Source organism: Coffea eugenioides, chromosome 7 (genome assembly GCF_003713205.1).
Source record: "Coffea eugenioides isolate CCC68of chromosome 7, Ceug_1.0, whole genome shotgun sequence".
Taxonomy (NCBI): Eukaryota; Viridiplantae; Streptophyta; class Magnoliopsida; order Gentianales; family Rubiaceae; genus Coffea; species Coffea eugenioides.
Window position 1 is genome coordinate 35,172,297 of NC_040041.1, and position 22,484 is coordinate 35,194,780.

Consider the following 22,484-nt stretch of genomic DNA (forward strand, 5'->3'; position numbering starts at 1 on the left):
AGAAATTTTCCACTAATCATTACAATTATCATACCAAAGCTTCATTCTAACCCATACTAGACCATCATACATGATCAAACAATATTAATCATATGAAAACAGAAAAATTCCCAATAAATAGAAAACTTAGACAACACAACCATAATTCATGAAATACTCCACAAAATTGCATCTTTAACTACCAACCTCTACTAATTTCACATCAAAACCAACAAAGGGATAATTTCTTAACCACTCACCTTTGTAACCTCAAGAAACAAGATAGCTAGGGCTTGTTCTTCCCAAATGGCTCCACCAATCCCCTTAAACTAGTTTAGCAACTCACTTTTGTGGAGAATTTTAGAATTTAAACGGTTGATTTGTGAGATTCAAGCAAGAAATTGAAGAAAGAAGTTGGGAGTTTTTTTCTCTTCTTTTCCACCAAGAAGTTCGGCCAAAGAGGGAGAAATGGAAGATGATTTTTGGTCAAAATTAGTTTTAAGAAGGAAAGAAAATATCTTGGTCAAAAGTCCACCCTCGAATAGAAACGCGACATGTGGCGCCTTTTATGTGTAAACTTATCTTCTTGTCTCTCCATACTCATTAATCTAGCAAACCTCTAATTATCTCTTAACACATGATAAATTAAACCCGGTATCCAAAACTTAACCTAACTGGTCAAATTTTTCCGAACTTTCCGCACTAGCGGGTCCCACGTCCGGTATACGTTCTTAATTTCTCAAAAACTAATCGATACTAGAAAATCATCTAAAAAAGCATATTTACTCATAAAAATTATTTAGAAATTTTCCTAATAAAGAAAATGCAGAAAATATGCCATTAAATAGAATAAAACCCAGAAAATGAGAAAATTACGGGGTCTCACACCCTCTTCCCCTTAAAAAAATTTCGCCCTCGAAATTTTACCTTCATTTGCATCAAACGAGTCCGGAACTGTTTGGGTGCCTAATGCATAAGCTTTTGCTGGCCCACTAGTTCGGTTCCCTCTTTCATTTGCTTGTTTTGTTTTAGCTCCCTCCAGTTGCGAATTACTACCTCCGCGTGACTGTCTCCTCGGACAGTTGCTAACTTGGTGCTCACCAGTCCCACAAATCAAGCACTTCCGCCCTTTCCGCCAACAATCGCTCTCAGTATGATTGGCCTTTCCGCAATAGCCACAAGTCAAGTAGGAAGCCATTTTTTGGCTTTCTGGAGAAGTCTCCCCATATCCGGTTTGGCTTACTTTGGTAGACCATTCATTTCCCGCCCCTACTGTCCATGGCGGGTAGGACAAAAAGTTAACTTTCTGCATTTTAGAAGGTGCTATTGATTCACTAGGAGATTCTTCAATCACACTACCAACTGCACCTCTTTTCCGAGTTTGGGAGGCTTTTACTTGTGCCTTTGCATTCTCGATTCGTTGAACCTTCTCAAGGGCCTCCGTAAAAGTATTCACTTGCGCCGCGGCTAACGCCTCTTGGATGTCCAAATTCAATCCCTGTATCAACCGTCTTACTCTTCGCCATTCAGTAGAACCAGTTCAGAAGCAAACTTGGATAATCTTGTAAATTTTGTTTCATATTCAGCCACACTTAACGTTCCCTAGCGTAACCCAATAAACTGCTCCTCCCTCCTTTCTTGGACTAAAGGTGGGAGGTATTTCTCGTTAAATTCTCTTATGAAGTTCGCCCATGTCCAGATGGTCTGTTCTCTTTCCCACTTTGCTCTAATTACGTTCCACCATGATCGGGCCGGTCCCTCAAATTGAAATACTGCAAAGTTCACTTGCCTTTGCTCAGTGTAGTTTAGGGCTGTGAAGATATTAACCATGGTTTCTATCCATTGTTCAGTCATGTCCGGATCGGGCCCTCCAAGGAATTTTGGCAGAGCAAACTTCTGGAACCTTTCAAGAGCCTTATCCTCGCCCATCTCAGGGTTCCGATTTTGGGTTACGGGTATTTGGCCTTGTTGATCCACCAGTCTTGCCAAGATATCTGTCATCTGTTGCATTGCCGTTGCCATTTGGTCTCCAGTCGCAGCTCTTGATCCCTGCCCTTGTTCGGCTGACGTTTCCCTTTCTCCTCTTGATTCCGGGGTCCGCTCAGTTCTCCGGCCTCGACCTCGTCCACGACTACGTCTCCCGTCCATAGATATGTTTTTCTCTCTCGCTTTTCTTTTCTTTTTCCCAAAAGGTATTTTAGTGAATAAACATAGTAAATTAACTAAGCACCAATTCCAACATGCCAAATACACAAGTAAACATATACGCACATAACACGCCAGATCAAGGAGGCACAGAATCAAATATACAAATACATATCACAAATACATATCAAGTTTGACAGATAATCATATACACGAATTCACATGCTAACGTCATGTAGTAGCCATATATGGGTGCATCACAGGAAAAGAGATACGTTGCCCCACGCCCGGTTAACCCCGTCCGGTCTCTCACGTCACTTTCTATTCAACTTGATGTCCATTGACCTCTCGTGCTCATTCTAGCCAGACAAAGCCTGTTCATGTTCCCAAAATGTAATTTCCAAGTACTTAACGCCACCTCAACTTTGGAGTACTCGGGCACAAGAATCCGAAATAAGACAATTCACATCTCGAGCTGGCCAGTCCCAAGAGTAAACTATCTACAATCGAAATTCCTACCCGACGTACCTATCTATGATCCTCAAATACCATAAGAAAATGTAAAGCCTAAACATTCACAATTCATGGCTTATGTTCGAACGAGCACTTAGTCCCTCATATTCATTCACCACTTAGTCCAGGCTCACTCCGCGCAGAAACCACGCGAAGCAGGCTCTAGGTTTTATCCCTCAATTGCTTAACTTTAAAGTCAAATCGAATTCCCACAGTCCGGCATCCTAAACTTTAGCCTAGGATACACTACAGAGATCTGAAACCTAAGCTCTGATACCAACTGTGACAGCCCCACTTCCCCCTTAGGCGAACCAGAGGATTCAGTGGACCGCCTGCCCAACTCTCGCCGGAATTCAGTCGTTCACTCACACAAATCGGAAATAGAACCACAAGAAAGAGAAAAACGAGAATCCATAACTTAAAACAAAACTTATATATATTGCTATCACAGAAAGAAGTACAACCGTCGAGAAAACAAAAGTTCTCAAGTCACCATACAACCAGCCCGTGCCAAGCACTAGGGCGAGAACCATTACAAAACCAAAGAACTAGACTAAGCTAGTCTATACAGAGCTCTCGTCCTTGCTCGCCTTCCCCTGTTAAGGAAAACAAAACTAAAGGGATGAGCTAAAAGCTCAGTGAGGTTCCGAACATAGAATCAAGTCATAAATCAAACGATAAATCAAGAAATAGTTACATCACACTACAAGAAAATTGGTCATCAGTGACAACTTTTCTCTGTGACGAAAAAAAGTTGTCACAAAAGTGGATCCTTTATTGACGACTTTCTAACTCGTCACAAACCTCTAAGGGAGCCAACTCATTTCTGACGACTTAGAAAAGTCGTCACTAGTAAATTCCCGCCAACACACAATAGTGACGACATTAAGAACATCATCACTATTGCTTGGCCTATTTACGGACGACTTTTTGTTGTCGTCACTGATCATTAAAAAAAAGTTATTAGTGACAACATTTTGTAGTGATGAAAATAAGTCGTCACAAAAGGGCATTCTTTAGTCGCAACACTTAAAGTTGTCACAATTGCATCAAAGCAACTAAATGTTTAGTGACGACCTGTTATTTTCGTCACTGTTTAAAGTACTTATTTCTAAGTCACTTTCATTAATTCTACTGTGCCACCCTAACTTTTGCGATTTAGCCCCAAATGTTGCATTAATTCTACTGTGCCACCCTAACTTTTGCGATTTAGCCCCAAATGTTGTAAAAAATTCCGTTAATTCCATTATGATACCTTAACTTTTACAATTTAGCCCCATATGTAGTACACCGATTTCTTTAATTCTATTATTACTCCCTAACTTTTGTAATTTAGCCCCATATGTAATTCACCAATTTCATTAATTCTACTATGGCACTCTAACTTTTGCAATTTAACCCCATATGTAATACACCAATTCTATTATTTCTATTATGGCACCCTAGCTTTTACAATTTAGCCCCTATTTATTTATTAGGAAATTGCAAATGGTATCTTGATAAACTATGCATAAATATTTTATAATTTTCTCAAACTTAAGTAATAATTTGTTATAAACTCTAAAGATATATCTTTCATTACAATAGTTATAAGGCAGGCAGGTCTTTTTATCAGTAGAATAAGAAATTTATGCCTGATTTATCGTTTGTACTACATGCCAAGTAGTATTAGCAAAGGAATAACAAAGTACTACAAAGTAATTAACAAAATAGCCTTCAAGGAGTGTAGTTTATGGGCAAATGAGCATTATCTATTCAAAGTACCAACTTTTTATGGGCATTTTACTCTCAAACATATAATTTATGATAAATTTATAAATATTTGTAATTAAAATTCAAAAAGTGTTACACTGATTTCTTACAAAACGAAAACTGGCAGGTTATCTTTTCAACATAAATTAAATTTTTTTTAAAAAAGAAATGGCCCATAAAGTACCAACTCTTTGTGGGTTTCCTCCATTACATGAACAAATATTCTGCTCTTTATGGGCATTTTACTCCGAATCATTTAATTTATGTTAAATACATAAATGTTTGTAAGTAAAATTCAAAAAGTGTTGCACTAATATTTTTATAAAAGGGAAACTGGTAGGTTTTGTATTTAACATAAATTAAACATGTGAAAGCAAAAAAAAAAGAAATTACCCATAAATCTATATCTTGCAAATCTATTACAAGAAATTTGGTCATTAGTGACAACCAATTGTTATTCTGTTTTTGCTCTCTAATGATTTTTTTAACTATTAGGAACTCAAATTTTGTCATGTAAATTAATATTAGTGCAATAATTTGAAGTGAAATTAACCATTTGAAACAAATCATCTCTCCTTATTATAAAATAAAAAAAATTCTGGAGTTTTGGGCAAAAATAATGAAAAGAAAGATAAGTAAGTTGTAATTTAGTTCACAATTTTGAGAAAGTGATATCAATATTAATATGGGATAAACCGTTTGATATCATAAAAAAATTACCTATTATGAATATTTTTACAAAAATATTTAAAAGTTGCAAGTAATAATATATTAGTAAAATATTAATTCAAAACTAAAAAACTTGGGTTGAAATTTTGGTACGAGTAGGGGGGGAAATGTAAGGAATTGAAATTTAATTCAAAGTCAATAGTTTGAGGAGAAGCGCGGAATTGACTTGAACACTTAGTGAAACCAACAACTCGCGGTCATGTTTAGTTATTCACCGAACAAAACACTACCTGCCATGAGCCAACAGCCAACAAGCAACACTTAGAACCAAAAAACACACTGCTCCTCATCTCTGCCGAGAACCAAAAAACACACTGCTCATCTCTGCCGGAAACATCTCCTCGCCGAGAACCAAGAAACATCTCCTCGCCATCTGGTAATCGATCTTGGCTCGGAAATGATGAAATAGAAGACCACATTTAGCAGCAACTCTCTACAAAAAAAGGTATGTTGATTCTCTTTTGCCTCCCTAATTTTCCCCCGAATGGTTTGCCCTAATTAATTTTTTTGCCAAAAATTTCAGTCCAGTTTTTTGGGTTTCATTTGATTTATGGATGGCGGCATCTCCTCCTTTTGGAATATGCTTACTTGTGGGTTTTACCCTTATTAATTTTTGGTCAACATTTTCTTGTACAAGATAAAAGGCTTTAGTGGGATTGGATTGTGGGTATGTATGGGTTCGTAATAGGCCGCGGAAGGCAAATGCAATCTTGTATTTTCATTACCTAAATTCTGACCCTGAGGGACTTTTTAAGATCTTTGTTTTTTTGGCCCCATTAAGAATTTCAGTTTGAAGAATTTGTTGAATGTATGGAACTTAGCATTACTACTGCTACTGTATTTGCTCAAAAGATGAAACTTGATTTTACCTATAAAATTTGTTAACGAATGCTGTAATTAATGAGCTTTCGCTTGGATGTAAACAATCTAATTGATGTTGAAAAGTAGAGTGCCCGCACATCATGTTGGTAGTGCTTTTTCTTTTTTATTCCTTCTTCGCTTTTTAGTTTTGTTTCATTGTTTTGTGTTATTCATTTAGCTTTTGGAGTTTGTATGTTTGACTTGAACACCTAATGAGTGATAAGAGCTGAAGCAGTTTGAATTTAGAGGAGTCCTTAGAGCGACAGGATTGAGTCTTAAGAGAAAAAAAAGGTTTATGGGGCTGGAATAACTGTTTGCTGGGGAGGGAAACCTATTTGATTCGAGTTTGTTGGTCGTAGTACCCTCTAACCAAAAAAACAAAAAAATCCAGTGTTGATTCGCTGCCAGAGTCATTAAGGGCTAAGCTGGACTAAGTTCGATGCTTATCCATCCATTAACCAGGTTTTGTTACTTAGTTGGACAGATTCTGATAAACTTAGCTAAAAAGTGGGAATGAGTGAAAGTTGAACACTGTAGGGGCACATAATCCTTGTTTGCTTGTGGCACAGAATACTGCTAATTAATATACATACAAAAGAACATCAATGGCGGCACATTATCAGAAACTAGTCATATAACTATATGTATTTTTTTTTAAACCTGTAACTGTAGGGTTCTAGATAGCAGTGCAATCACCGTGCCAACACAAATATTTAATGTCCAAAACTGTAACTAAACAAGACAAATAAAACATTAAACCCAACTCAAAAATTGCAACATCTTAATACTAGTTTTGCAAGTAAAATGTTACCCTCCGAAAGATGCTAGTAGTAGAAAAATTAGGCAGTAGTAGCCGCCTGGGCAGCAATCCTTTTCCTTTGTTCCTCTATAACTGACAACTTGATACCTTTCTCCTTTGGAAGAGACACCCAGGGCTTTGCACCTTTTCCAATGATGAAGACATTACCAAGACGAGTAGCAAACTCGTGACCTGTGGCATCTTGGACATGGATGGTCTCAAAGCTTCCCTTATGTTTCTCTCTATTCTTGATTACTCCAACCCAACCTCTGTTCCTTCCCCCAGTCACCATGACAACATTCCCAACATCAAACTTGATGAATTCAGTAATCTTGTTGTTCTCCAGGTCAAGTTTGATGGTGTCATTGGCCTTGATGAGTGGGTCTGGGTAACGAATGGTACGACCATCATAGGTATTCAGGTATGGAATGCCCTTCTGTCCAAACTGTCCTGATCGAACCTTACACAGCTTAAACTTTGCCTCCTCATCCCTGAAACTTCTGGTTTGATTAGCTGGCCCTGGCTATGTTGCTAACTAAGCTGATATGGTGATCATTGTCTGTGTGGCCCGGGATACAGTAGTGCTTGCCAAGAAAATCTCACAAGACTCCAGAATTAATTCCTATCTGCCTTACATTGTGTTTTGCATTGCACACAGCCTCCTCACATGCTTACATTCTGATTCTTCAGCTAAACATGCCAGGAAAATGGATGATTTTTTTGTTGATGATGATGAGATTCAGCAATTGAGCTCGAGTGAAGATGAAAGTGAAAAATTTGTAGAAAGTGATGACTATGAGTCTGACTAACGATGTTGTAAATAACATTTTCAGTTTCTATTTATAGTTACCATGTAACTTTTGGTTCAAATCAAGTGTATTTCTTATCTTGAATTATTTTTAGTCACTCTTATCTTCTAATTTGCAATATCTATTGTAAAATACAAGGCATATTAATTAAGTTCCTCCTTCGGGTGAGCATGCTGGTAATTGTACCTTGTCCTGGCTTTTTAGACATATTTAGTCTAAATGCATGGCTGATTGATATCTTTTTATCATGTAGTTACATGGCTGGGCCAGGGAAGAAAGGAAAATGTCCTATGCGACCAACTCGAGGTGCTGAAATACCTAATGCAGCAGAAGCTAGAGAAAAAATAGGTGAACAGGTGATGAAAATTGACTTTGCTATGTACTCGTACCTTCACTTCTTTATACCATTGGTTTTAAACAATTAAGCATCTGCCCTGCTGTGTATTTCTTACTTCACTATAGCAAGTTGGTGGCCCAAAAGGTAGTCTGGCTAGCAATGCCAATAATGGTGCTGAATTCAGCCTATCTAGAAAGTCAGTTCAAATTCGCCTATTTGATGAGACTGAGGTTAGTTCTTACTTTTGGTAGTTGGCAATATTTGAAAAATACATTTCTAATGTGTAGTTGGCTGGATTTTAGGATCCTACTACCTCAAATGGTCGCAAAACTGCTACAGGATCATCAAGACATGAGTTGACAACTCCTACATCTATTGAGCAGCAAAATACTACTCCTACTTCAGTACAAGTCGGATCTAACCAGTCCATTGGTTGTGGAAGTGACCGGAATAATGAGAGCGATGATGTTCAACAGAATGATACCGGTATATGAGATTTACTTGTAATTTATATTACACAGCTAATTTCATTTCAGATTTTTCTACTCACATTCATAACTGTGTACTATGTTTTGGATAGGTGGTATCAATGTAACTAGGAAAAGAGGATATACTCGCAATATTGCACTGTCCAAGGAAAAGAAGGCCGGCAAAAAGGTAAAAGTCCAGGTCTCTGAAGTTAGTGGAAGAGTAATTGGAGAAGGGGCACAACAGTACATCTCAGAGGCAAGTTGTGTCATTCGTAAATATGGCAAATGGAAAGCAGAAAAATGGTCCAAACTCCAACAATCTGATAGAGAAGGAATGCTAAAACTTGTTAATGTAAGTGAAATTGTTTTGAAGGCTTGTTTTTCTTCTTGACTTGGTAACAACTAGTTCTGCAACAGGTCATTTATGCACTTTTTCTGACATTTACAATAATTTTTCACTCATATTTCAGAATAGTTTTGCTTATGATGAAGGAGAACATGTTAAGCCAGCACTTCTTAAGCAGTTAAATACACAGTACAGAAGTCGACGATACAATTTTCACAAGATTTTCAAGAAATTTAGTACAAAAGAGGAAGCACTTGCAAATCGTCCACAATATGTTGAAGAATCTGATTGGATTTACCTTTGTGACTATTTCTGTAGTCTAAATTTTATGGTATAGAGGCCGACTTTTGATCATTTACTATTGTTCTTTCTCATGTTTTTTGTGTGTTAAATTTTGATCACAGCTGAACTTGATAAGTGCAGAAGATAAGTGAGAGGAACAAGATCAATAGATCAAAGCAAAAAACTGCTCATACAGCTGGAACAAAATCCTTTCTTCGTCATAAAGCTGACCGGGTATTTGATTATCTTGAAGACATGTCTTTTGGATTGTTTAGGCAGGTTATTTAACTTCTTATTGTAACAGGAAACATAAGAAGGGAGGGAAGTTGGACCAATAGAACTTTATGACATCACCCATTACAGCAAGAAGAAGAATGCAATGGTTGACGAAACATCTGCTATGAACTTAGTAAGAAAAATGGAATTGGTACTCTAATATTGTTGTACAACTCTTATGAAAGTCTAACTTCAGAATTTACCTTTGTGACAGAGCATGATGAAGGAGAAAAAGTTGGAATCTGAATCCAGTGGTGCAAATAGGACTGAAGAAGACATTTCCATTGAAGTAACTGGACGTGTAACCGGATACGTACATGGTCGTGGTCCCTCCAAAGCTGGAATAATTGCCCAAAAGCTTGCAGAGATAGATGATTTCAAGAAAAGAGCAGAACAAGCGGAGAAGCGCTCAGCTGAGTTGGAAATAACAGTCCAATCTCAACAACAACTTATGGAGAAGCTTGTGAACCAGCAAAGTGAAATGCAGAACCAACAAAGTGAAATGCAAGATCTCCTTAAATCTTTGAAAGCACAGCTGCAAGCCAACAAGTAAGACGATGAAGGCACATCTGAACGAACTGATTGGTAAGCAATTTTCAACTATATATACTTGTCTAAATAGATATAATGGCTGCTATGGTTTAAAGTTAACATAAGTTATTGCAAATTAGTTATTGGTAGGTGACAATATTAACTTGTAATATCAAGACTGAGGAGGGACATTTAAGAATTACTTCTGTCAACACAAGGTTCTAATCAGATGGTGTTTTGATCCTGGGAGTACATTTGTGGCTTTATCATAGCTTTGTTATCATGAAACAATAACATTACACAAAAAAAAAAGCTTCAATAGTGTTTCTGTTTCATGATATTAATTTGAGGAGCACAGAAGGGCTAAAGAATAGAAAAGATTCTTATTGTCATTTGGCCAATGAGTTAGCTAAAAACTTAAAATATTGTCATGTTTAAGACGTCTTTATTCTTTGGCTTCGCCACTTCAAAAGAATCAAGACAAAGCCTTCCTGCCAAATCCAAACATTTATTTATTGAGTTTCTTATAGATGCCAAAAGGTTACTTCTGTCCATACGTATATATTATTCCCTGCGAAAACCGACCCCATTTACAGTTTTCTGGATTTTGAAGGTGACATATTGGTGCCCCTTCATGGTAAAAACACATATACATAAATAAAATATTTGACACATTTGTCCAAACTATTGTCCTTGGCACTGCTATTGATGGATCCAACTTCCAAGGCCTCTTCAACCCGAAAAGGTTTCTAACATATAATCATCAAGATTACAAGATTTACCTCTACTATTACATGAATTTTTGAACAGAAAAGATTCATACATAGACAGACATATCTATATATTCTTTCAACAATACATAAATGTAGAAGTTGCAGAAAAAGCTATCTGAAATGAGTGAAGATTTTCTTAGAAACTAACTCTATCCCATCATCCAAATAAACGAAGTCTTCTATGGCAGCCATGTTCGAGCAGAATGCAGAAATCTGGATTGGGCAACATGGAAAAATCATTTTGAATAATATCTCTCTTTCTTCTTCCTCAAGTCTAATTTCTCTCCCCCTTATCACTCTATTTCTGCTGCAATTGCTGCATTCATTACGGTGGTATCAGATTAGTGAATGCTTGTTACCTTTGTTGTTTATTTAGCAATTAGAGCCTGTTTTGCTTTTGTCACCTGATAACTTTACTAATAACTTTACTACTTTATTGCAGATATATGCTCATTTTGGAGGTTTCGAAGAAGATTAGCAGTACGGCTTACATGTCGGCTCAAAAACTGTGGTTATAGTGCTGTCTTAAGTTTAGAAAATGTTTCAGAAGCGCAGGAAATGTTTTGGGACTTGGAATATGTTTTTTAGTGCAGCCTTGACTTATATGAGTAGTATTTGTTCTACTCAAACTTATGAAACTATTTTGTACTATGATGTTGCACTTATTTATGACATTTGAATATTTAATATATTATTTTGGCATATTCTATTGTAACAGGTGCCTACATTTGTTATTTATTAAACATTGCTGATATTTTCATTTTTTAGATATTATTGTAGTAGGAAAGTCATGTGTAAGGTATTGTAAATGAGTAGTATTTTTCTAGGCAGGATGTCTTTATTGACAATTGTTATTGTCACTCAATCAAAACTGTCTATTGATAAGGGGTTATTGCCACAGTTGATCAGGGGTTTATTGACAACAAAGTTGTCACTATTTCCCCTTCAGGGGTTTATTGACAACAGAGTTGTCACTAATTCCCCTATGCCCTCACTATCGTCCCTTCATGCATCACTTGCATCACTGACAAGAGAAGGTGTTGTCACTAGATTTATAGCTTTTACTGATGACATATGTTGTCATAAAAAGTTTCATTCACTGACGACTCTAAGGTCGTCACTGTATACTTTCATCTTTTACTGACGACATAGATTGTCATAAAAAAGGTTCTATTTACTGACGACTTTAAAGTCGTCACTGTATACTTTTACCGACGGAGATTCAGTGACGACCTTGCGACAACTGAAATGTTGTCAATAATGGTCATCAGTGACGACTTTTTGATTATTTGTGACGAAAAGTAGTTATCACTGATGACCAAAATTCTTGTAGTGTCATTTACAATAAACTATACATGAAAAGGATACGTTCGTTCGTTCATTCGTTCGTTCTCCTGTCATTCCCCTTTCCTTCATTCATTTGAAAATGCATTTTTCGTTTATACATAAAACCCTCGTTCGTTCGTTCGTTAGTTCTTTTCATTCACCTTCTCCTGGACATTGGCCAGGCTCCACCAACCTACAAGGTAATACTCGAGTATACCAAACGTTCACCCAGGTCACCAAATCGCCCGACCGAATCCGCTTCTGACTCGAGTCGATCGGTAACAAGGGGCAGGGCCCAGTTCAGCCAAAAAGCTTACATTCATGCACAAGTACGTTCCAATCATTCAATCTTTGAAAATTTCACATTTATTTAGGTCGAGTGCGATAAAGTACACACTCGCCTAGAAAACTCATTTTGGAAATCATTGAAAGCACTTAACACGTTATCAAACAATAATACAAGTCATGAAGTCAAGAAAATACAACAAACAAGGAACACTCACCGAATTATGCTAAATAACGTCCAAAATGTCCTATCGGATCTTACCCTCGGTCACCGAGAAAACCTATGATTCAACGAGAAAGAATATTACAATTCATCTAGCAAAACAAGTGAGTGAAATCAAGGAACTCGACTAGTTACGAGTAAAACGGATAAAGGCGACTTTAAAGTGAAAATAAAGCCATTTGGATCTGTGGACGGAAACAACTAGGGTGTCATAAACCAAACTCAAAGGGTTATAACAGTTCCAATGGAAAACACTTGAATCAAAGTCAAGTCGGAATCCAACCAGATAGGCTCAGAAATATTATTTTTCGGAATCATTTATGTGGTTCAAAATCAATATACATTCAAGTAGGTATTATGGCCTACATGTCTTGACTGAGAAAACCTTAGGTCATACCTCGATATTTTGGTATGAAGTAGTAAATAACATTTGAAGGTTCAAATGGAAAAGGTATCATGTTTTAAGATGGAAAACAGGCATAGTATTTGCCAAACAAAAATATACAAGTTCAAATAGAAGCTTAGCCCTTGAGCGAAAATTTGGGCAGCACGCCCTTTGTATTTTCCTATTTCCAGCCATTTTTGGCTTCATTATTTTTCTTATTCAAACCCAAAGGTACGCACACAACAATTTAATTTCAATAGCCGTTCAGTAAGCTCCAAGTAGTACCAGTACAATTCAAGCTAGGGAAAAGTCCGGAAATGAAAGTTAAGCTCGAAACCATAAAACAATTTTTTGACATCATTTTGTGGTTTTGGCACCATTGGCACTACGATTATCGGATGGAGGTGAAAGACAAACAGTTTCGAAGCTAAGAGATAGTGCTACAATTTTGAAGAAGGCTACTCAGTCCTGTTTCTAGTGCAGTCAGGTCAAAAATTCAATATACTAAACCAGAACCGCAAAAACAAGTTCACCAACCGCATTCTGGTTCAAACATCATATGTCAGGGTACCTAAGTCCAAATCAAGTGATTCCAAAGCCATCCGAAAGCTAAGATACAAGGCTACAATTATTCAGAAGACATCAACAACCAAATCAGAAGCATTCCCAATCATATTAGCCAATCACAGAAGCAATTCTCAAGTTCGGGTAGAAACAGGGTAGCAGGGGTATTTCAGTCTTTTCACAAGTTACGTTGCTCCGATTGACCTGAAATTTTGTAGGTATCTCTAAAATATCATTCCCTACAAATTTCATGTTTTAACCCAAGGCTAATTCGGCCTCTAACTATGATGAACAGTGCCAGGCAGAATTGGGGAAAATGAAACCCTAATCTGGAAATTTTTGCTTCAAACCAGAAATTTTCCACTAATCATTACAATTATCATACCAAAGCTTCATTCTAACCCATACTAGACCATCATACATGATCAAACAATATTAATCATATGAAAACAGAAAAATTCCCAATAAATAGAAAACTTAGACAACACAACCATAATTCATGAAATACTCCACAAAATTGCATCTTTAACTACCAACCTCTACTAATTTCACATCAAAACCAACAAAGGGATAATTTCTTAACCACTCACATTTGTAACCTCAAGAAACAAGATAGCTAGGGCTTGTTCTTCTCAAATGGCTCCACCAATCCCCTTAAACTAGTTTAGCAACTCACTTTTGTGGAGAATTTTGGAATTTAAACGGTTGATTTGTGAGATTCAAGCAAGAAATTGAAGAAAGAAGTTGGGAGTTTTTTTCTCTTCTTTTCCACCAAGAAGTTCGGCCAAAGAGGGAGAAATGGAAGATGATTTTTGGTCAAAATTAGTTTTAAGAAGGAAAGAAAATATCTTGGTCAAAAGTCCACCCTCGAATAGAAACGCGACATGTGACGCCTTTTATGTGTAAGCTTATCTTCTTGTCTCTCCATACTCATTAATCTAGCAAACCTCTAATTATCTCTTAACACCTGATAAATTAAACCCGGTATCCAAAACTTAACCTAACTGGCCGACTTTTTCCGAACTTTCCGCACTAGCGGGTCCCACGTCCGGTATACGTTCTTAATTTCTCAAAAACTAACCGATACTAGAAAATCATCTAAAAAAGCATATTTACTCATAAAAATTATCTAGAAATTTTCCTAATAAAGAAAATGCAGAAAATATGCCATTAAATAGAATTAAACCCAGAAAATGAGAAAATTACGGGGTCTGACATGGTCACTTCGACGGGCTCTGTCTTGAGCAAACTCAATCCTTACATAGAGGAGGGGAAGCTGAAGCCGGTGATTGACCCTAAAGCGCCACTCCCATTCTCTAATGCCATTGAAGCATTTTCTCATCTTCAAAGTGGCAGAGCTACCGGCAAGGTGGCCATATATCCAATTCCCTGATTACGAATCGAATCATTGCCCTCTCCAACCCCTGGAGGCATCACAGCCTTTTATTGAGATTAAATGCAATTGCTAATAATAATAAATGCAACTACTAGCTCTGTTTAGTACGTGAAGAGTTTGCTAGTCCTATTTCTTTTTATAATTCTGTAACAAAGACCCCAAAACTTCTTTTTCTTTTTATAACTAGGGGACGAGTGCCCCGCATCGCATGGGTGTTTGGTGTTCGTGGTTAAAGAAGGTTTTTTATTGGATAAATAATAGTATATTCTAATAAGAAATAATCATCAAATATGACAAAACTAAAAATAATACATTCTAATTGCAGCACATATTTGTACACTTTATTTTATTATGCTTTTGCAATTTTTACCATTTTCAAATGATCCCTATAGATGTCAATTAAAAATCGCCCAAAATAAGACATAAGTTGTTTCAGACAAAGAAATATCCTACAATGGCTAATTATAGCAACGTGTTAATTGCACAAGTGTTAATATGTTTTTATGTTAATTGCACAATATAAGTCACAATTCAATTAAATGTATCTATAACACTATTTCAGTAATTACACCAACACACAAACTTATATAAGTTGTACTCGATGCAAAAATGGTTGCAAAATAATTCTATATTTTAGAAATATTCAGATATCTTCATAAATCAAAACTTTAAATATACCAAAATGAGAGCAATTTTGTAAATATACCTAGGGGTGGCAATCGGGTCGAGTTTGGGTTGGCGGGTCGGGTTGAGACCCGGGTATAACAGAAAACCCGCTGACCCGAACCTGACCCGCCAACCCAAAATGGGTCAGGATACCTGACATGAACCCGAAAATTTCGGGTTGGCGGGTCGATCCAAAATGACCCCGAAACTTAATTTTAATTTATTAATTTATCACTGTAATTTCTAATAAAATCAATTTCTCACAAAATTAATTACATAATCAAGTAATAAAAATTTAAATAAATAATTCCAAACCAAATCTAAAATAAATTAAACACCATAAAAGTGTTTTATCCCAAACCAAATATAAAATAAATTAAAACAGTATATAAGTAAAAAAATAATATAATATATTATTTGTTCAAATATAATAATTTCAACTTCACACAAGTTAAATAAATTCATTTAGGATTAAGTAATTAATGCCTTTGAAAAAAAATAATAACTTAGTTTATTTAGATAAAATAATTTTTATGTTTATTAAATTATTTTTAATTCGTAAACGGGTCATATCGGGTCATATCAGGTCACTCACGAGTTGACCCAAAATCGACCGGTTTTCTTTTCGGGTTCATCAGGTTCGACCCGATTCTGACCCGAACTCTCGAAACCTCAACCCAAACCCATTAATTTCGTGTTAGGTTCGTGTCGTGTTTTCAAGTCGTATCGGAAATTGCCACCCCTAAATATACCCAAACATATGTTGCCCTTAGTTGTATCAAAAGTTTAAAAAAAAATACACAACATTTCATATTTCCAAAAAGTCCCTATTCATGCGGTTGAAATTCAAACCTCCATTTGACTACAACTCATTCTTATATAGTATAAATTCTTTGTCTGTAACTTTTGACTGCCTGAAAAGGCATTCATCCATTTCAAGTATGCCACATATCCACACGTGGCTCCCAAACTTTTTTTCTTTTAATTCTTCTTTTTGTTATCCATCCAAACAAAGGAGTAAAATATACTTTATCTCGTGGTTTAGCAATTTTTTACATAGCTCTCCTATGGTCAATTGATTTTTTATTTTAAAAATGAAAAATAACAAATAAGCAAAAATGTGTAAGATCAATTCAAAAATCCTAAATTTTGTAATATCTTCTCGGACAAGATTTACTGATCTAGTCCTTCTAATTCATCCACCAAATAAAAGAAAAGGTATTTCATAAAAAAAAATAAAAATTAATAAAATTATGAACGAATCTATCCAATATCTTAAATTAAACAAAGATGAGTTTAATTTTCCAAACTAAAAATCAAATTTGATAGGATAACTCCCAAAAAAAGTAGCAAAATCATGAATATGAAAACAAAAGATATAAGAAGAAAGCAAAAACGAGTATGCTTTTTTTATCTATTGAGTTCAACTTTATTATCATTTTCACCATTGATAACGTATAAAAAGATAAAGATAAAATGGACGGAAAAAAGAAAAAAGAGAAAAAAGGAGATGAGCGGGGCTTGTAGAGGAACTCCTAGAAGTGAAGAATCTTAGAGGAAGACGATTGAGGATTTCTTTAGTTTCTTGTTGGATTAGTCATTTTGCTTTTACATTCGGGTAACTAAGGGCTTTTTTAAATTTGAGAAAAAACGGCCCATCAACCAACTTAATTAGAGTAGCACACAATTAGTTGTAATTGTTGGGTTTTGATAGAATTCAAAATCTCAAAAAAGTGAGCAACCCATAAAAAAAAAAGGGTCCAAGCTCCATGTCAAATTTCAAAAACTGGACCTGACCGGTTTGGCCGATTCATTTGGCTTCATTCCAGTACAATGCTTTTGACTGATTTTTTAACTTTTATGGTTTCTCATAGAATTGGATTGATATCAGGGTCAATTCGCAGTTTGACCGATTGAATCGATTCGGTCCTTAAAACACTACATGTGATTTCAAAAGTTATGTATAATCTTTCGCAATTTGGACTTAATGTCAAAATGACATAAATAACCCAATATAATGGAAAACACGAGAATATCGATATTACCTTTGTTCAAAAATCAAAATGACTAAAGTGATTAAAATATATAAACATAATATGTATAACATTTTAATCCCTTATGATTTTGTGTTTTATCATATGATCCTTTATGGTTTAGTATTTTATCACATAATACTCTTGTGGTTTTCAAAATAGATAGATAATCTCCTTGTAGTTAACAAATAATTTTCAAATTTATATAAGGATACTTTTGACATTTTAGTTGACTCCGTTATAAAATGCAAATAATGACATTTTGATACTTTAGTTCAAACCATCAGAGAATTATGCATAACTTTTAAAATCGTTGGAAAATTATGTGAAAAAGCGCTAAATCATAAAGGACTAAACTATAATTTAACAAGGAAAAGAAAAATCTCTCTTCTAACGGAATAATTGGATGTTCAGCGTCAGCCTTCACATTACCAACTTCTCCGATGTTATCTTTAAACGACCTTTACATTAGAAAAACATTTTGAGATGTCATTATTGGGGAGTACTGTCGGGTTGAGTTTTCCCATTAGTAGAATCCGTGAGAGGAACGTAGATAACAGTTGAAATTTCTTTCGAAATTTGCCAACGGTGCTGCAGAGAAACACATTCAGTCAGTGGGACATGCAGCAATTACCTCATGCTGTTAACAAAACAAAACAAAACAAAACAAAACAGAGCAAAAAATGTATGAGCAAGTAAATTATCAATTTATTATGGGTAAATTACATATAACCTTCCAGTGATTTTGTCTATTACCACATGATCTTTTTAACATTTCAAAATTTTCATTTCACTCCACTATGATGTTATATAAAGTGAAAATTTGATGAAAAGTGGCCTATATAACGTCGTTAATTGAAATACCAATAGTGTCTTTATATTAATACTAAATCAATCAATGACTTAATTGCCTTAGATAAAAGTATATGGGGATTTCATGGAGAAATACAAAAATTATAAGGGGTAAAATGGATATTGATACAAATCATAAGGGAGTTACATGGAAATTAAAATTTTATCACACGCATTTTTAGAGTGCATTTGATGTAATGCCGTAATTGATTGTGTATTCCGTTCATTTTTCACTTTATATAAAACCATTGGGGAATTATGTGGCTATTTTAAAATCTAAAAAGAATCATCTGGCATTATGCAAAATCATAGGGGGTTATAAGTAATTTATTCAGTTATTATTCATAAATTCGGATTAGAAAGCACTTTACATGATGCTGCGCATCATATAATGCTATAACAAAGCATATAATGACGGATTAAATGCTATGCTGTAATTTTGGTGTGTATATTAATTTTGCGGCATGAAGCAAATAAAAATCTTCACTTCTTTTATACATAATAAAATTTCAATAATTGCTTTGGCTGCTGGAATCCAAGCACCAGCAATAATAGTCAGACCTCGAGCTCTTTAGCAATCCTCTCAAGCTCGTTCTGCCGCCATGATGCAAAATTGTTGCGCTTCTACAGGTCAAATGCAAGAGGGTAGTCCTCCATATCGTGATACTGTGATCTCATTCTCATCTAAAGCCACATTGTCGCAACACAGCCTTCATAGGGATCTTGCCGGCCCGTTTGAACGTCATGGCAGCCACTCAAAAAAAAAAAAAAAAATCATTAGGAGAGTCCCAAAAAATGATGATGTCCTTCTTGACGTAATGTACTACTAATATCCAAAGTTAATTAAGTTACTTACCCAAGGTATGCTTTTGTCAGATACTTGAGCGACTTGCTAAGCTTGCTTGTTTTCATAAGTGGTGGATATTTGGCCGTGTCCCTGCCAAAAAATTTTTAAAAAAAAAAATTCATAGGTGTCAAATTCTTTCTCTGCACTTGTTTCAACGACATTGCATCCCTCAGAAATTCTGGTCGTATTCCAGTTGCTTCATACCTGCAGAAGAATTTTTCACACTTCAAAGTTAGTCTCTAGAGTGCAATTCACTTTCTATGTGCCTGTATATGTAGGATGTGAATTTGGACAATCTTTTTGTTGCGTCGTTACCTGTCGTTTGTGACGGGAAGTTGTGGTTTGACATATGTATGAAAGATTATCCTTTCATACTCATCGATGGGGCAAAACTCTTTCACACAGATCTAAAGAACCATCACTGCCACCTCCAACCATTTTGCAAGCCAGCGACCAGCCTTGCTCTACTGTTATCAAGCCTGAATTCATCTTGTACGCCCAAATTAGCCAAACTGTTAGGAAATTAACTTAATTTCTTTTAAACAGGTTTATTAATTTGTGTAGAAATAACTAGTTTCCTACTTGATTTTAGTTACTTGAAATAGTAGTCAAGGAATTTTCTATTTTGTTTAGGATTTAGAAATTATTTCCTATTCTGTACAAGTTTAGAAATTAGCACTGTTTTATGTTATTATTTGGGTTTTGACCAGATAATGTTCACTATATATAGATGGTATACAAAGGTTGGGTTTGGTTTCAAGTTTTATTCTTGTATAGGATTTTTCCTCTCATAATAAAGACCAGATTTCTCCCAATGGACATAGGCTCAATGATAGAGTCGAATCACATTAAATATTGTGTGTCGTTTATCTTTCATACTTGCTGCTTGTTTCTCATTAAATTGTTGTATACTTGACATTTCAATAGTCATATGTTCCGCTTTTCGATCCTAACACAGACGATATAGAACCCCCTGAAAAAAACGGTCCAATAAGTTTTACTACTGTTGTGTAATGGAAATGTGAATATATAACTGTTGAGCTTAATTGTTGATCTATACATTGTTTCAACGTGAGAATTGGCATGTTTCCCTGTGATTCCAGAATGCACTGCGACTGCTCAGGACTGCTACGCAAAGGTCACATTCCCGGCCCTTGAAAATCCTCTCACACTCTGCTTTCGGGTGCGGCCCTGATTTTGCAATTCAAGTCGAACTAAACATTATTGTAAAAGCACGACTTAGTTATCCTTTCAGTTATTAAACTACAACAAACTCTAAACTTAATCTATCTGGATTACGTGTAGTAGCTTGTCCTACATAAGAATTTGCCAATATAATTGATGAGCCAAAAAATTAATTATATTGTCATATGGTCATGAAATCGACCATAATTATATTCTAACACAGTTTGCAGGCTCATTTTTATATGCAAATCCAATTTCCGTCATCTAAGCTTTGTTGAGATTTTCAACCCTCACGTAAGTTGCACATTATTTTTCCATCAACATCCTATTGAAGATGATCTTGAAGCCATCCTCTCTGTGCTAGCCTGTAGCAAAACTAACAAAGAAAATAAAAAGGCTATGTCAAGAAAAGGAAAAGGCTGAAATTGATAGAATAGGTTATCAAAAATTTCTCAAGATGCGTTCTGGTTCTGTAAATGTCACAACATTTGTAAGAGTTAGAGAATAAACCTGTATATTGTTAATGGAACTCAAAATTCAGAGTTATTGCAACTGGTAACAATGAAAAGAGAAGGGAAAAAAGCTCAGTAGCCAACAAATTAGTTTTAATAGAAACAAGTAGATCGGACAAAAACTTGTAGTGATAATAATTATTTCTCCAATGTTTAAGCAATTCATTTGAAGATCAAACCTGAATTTTATAGACAGAAGCCAAAATCCAGATTTGTAGGGAATCTGGGCTATAGTAAAGAGTGTTAATGTAGATGGGAGAAAAAAAGAAAAAAGAAAAAGCCAAATTTCAGATTTATAGGGAATCTGGGCAATAGTATGGAATGTTAATGCAGATGAAAGATTAAAAAAAAAAAAAAACACACACACACACACAGCATAAGGGAAGGTAAAAGGCTCATTATAAAATATACCACTGCGCCTAGGCCAAGGTGAAGTGAGCATTAGGGTAAGTTTCACATAACCCATACGCTTTTGCACAATACGAGGTGACTCTATTAAAGATTAACAATGGACAAAACAGGACACTGCAATTGACCAATACTCGCTCTAAAATTTTGTGTGATGAAATTATAATATATTCACATAATCTTTGACTTTGCACAAATATCGACTTAACCTTCATATAATTTTGTATTTACCAACATAATTCCCCCTCTAATTTTATTCAATGTCGTTAGACCCTTAATAATTAAGTTAGGTCAACATTTGCATTTCAACTAATGGCATTATAGATATTATTTTTTTCATTAAATTTTTGCTTTACATAAAATCACATTATATGGATATTTTGAAACTTTAGGAAATTAATGTGGTGTCATGCAAAATCACATGGGTTTAAGAGTAATTTAGCTTAAGAATTATTGTAAAATCATGATTTAATCATATCACATAAAATCACATTGTATGGATATTTTGAAACCTTAGGAAATTAATGTGGTGTCATGCAAAAGCACATGGGTTTATGAGCAATTTACCTTAAGAATTATTTAAAAGCACGATTTAATCATATCATATCAGTTGATAACTTTAAGAAATTTTGTACTTGTCTATCATTATTAAGGCTCTATCGTGCACTAAGTCAAAAGTTCGACCCTTGCTGGTGTATTAGAAGTGAAGCACTATTCGTACCTTCGACTAGGGGTGAGCAAATTCGGTTCAAATTTAATTTAGTAATTTGAAATCGGATATTTGGTAATTTGGTACAAATTCGGTACGTACCAAATTCATCGAATTCTAATATGGTATGAAATAGGTAATGGGATTATGAATTTGGTAATAACCGATTTCGCATTCAAATTCGATCAAATGAAATAGGGTACCGCATTACCGCATTCGAATACCAAATTAGATTATAAAATTATATAATATGTAGATAAATGCTATTTAGTATTAGTATATACTACTAATATATTATTATATTATATAGGTAAATGCTATTAATAATTATTAGTATATGGTATTATCATGTACTTATAATAATAATAATATATAATAATGTACAATATATTATTTTAATATTTGTTAATTGTTATATGGCTATAATAATACAAATATATAGTAATACATAACAATATAACATAACTATAATACTTATTATTTTATACATG

General features: G+C 35.1%; 2 protein-coding genes and 1 pseudogene across 2 annotated transcripts in view; 1 reads left to right on the forward strand and 2 right to left on the reverse strand.

Annotated features, from left to right (window-relative positions):
• Positions 1-14,778, forward strand: part of LOC113778451 (2-methylene-furan-3-one reductase-like) — a 58,603-nt gene extending 43,825 nt beyond the window's left edge. The window contains exon 5 of the mRNA XM_027323863.1: positions 14,584-14,778. Within this exon, the coding sequence (XP_027179664.1) occupies positions 14,584-14,778 (195 nt within the window). The remainder of the gene's footprint in view (positions 1-14,583) is intronic.
• On the reverse strand, positions 6,819-7,795 carry LOC113777588 (40S ribosomal protein S4-like). The gene is made up of 2 exons (XM_027322733.1): positions 7,774-7,795; positions 6,819-7,297 (listed from the first exon to the last, which is right to left on the reverse strand). The coding sequence occupies exons 1-2, from the start codon at positions 7,793-7,795 to the stop codon at positions 6,819-6,821; spliced, it is 501 nt and encodes a 166-aa protein (XP_027178534.1).
• Positions 14,779-18,841: 4,063 nt separating the features above from the next.
• On the reverse strand, positions 18,842-22,201 carry LOC113777293 (annotated as a pseudogene).
• Between the last annotated feature and the right edge of the window lie 283 nt (positions 22,202-22,484).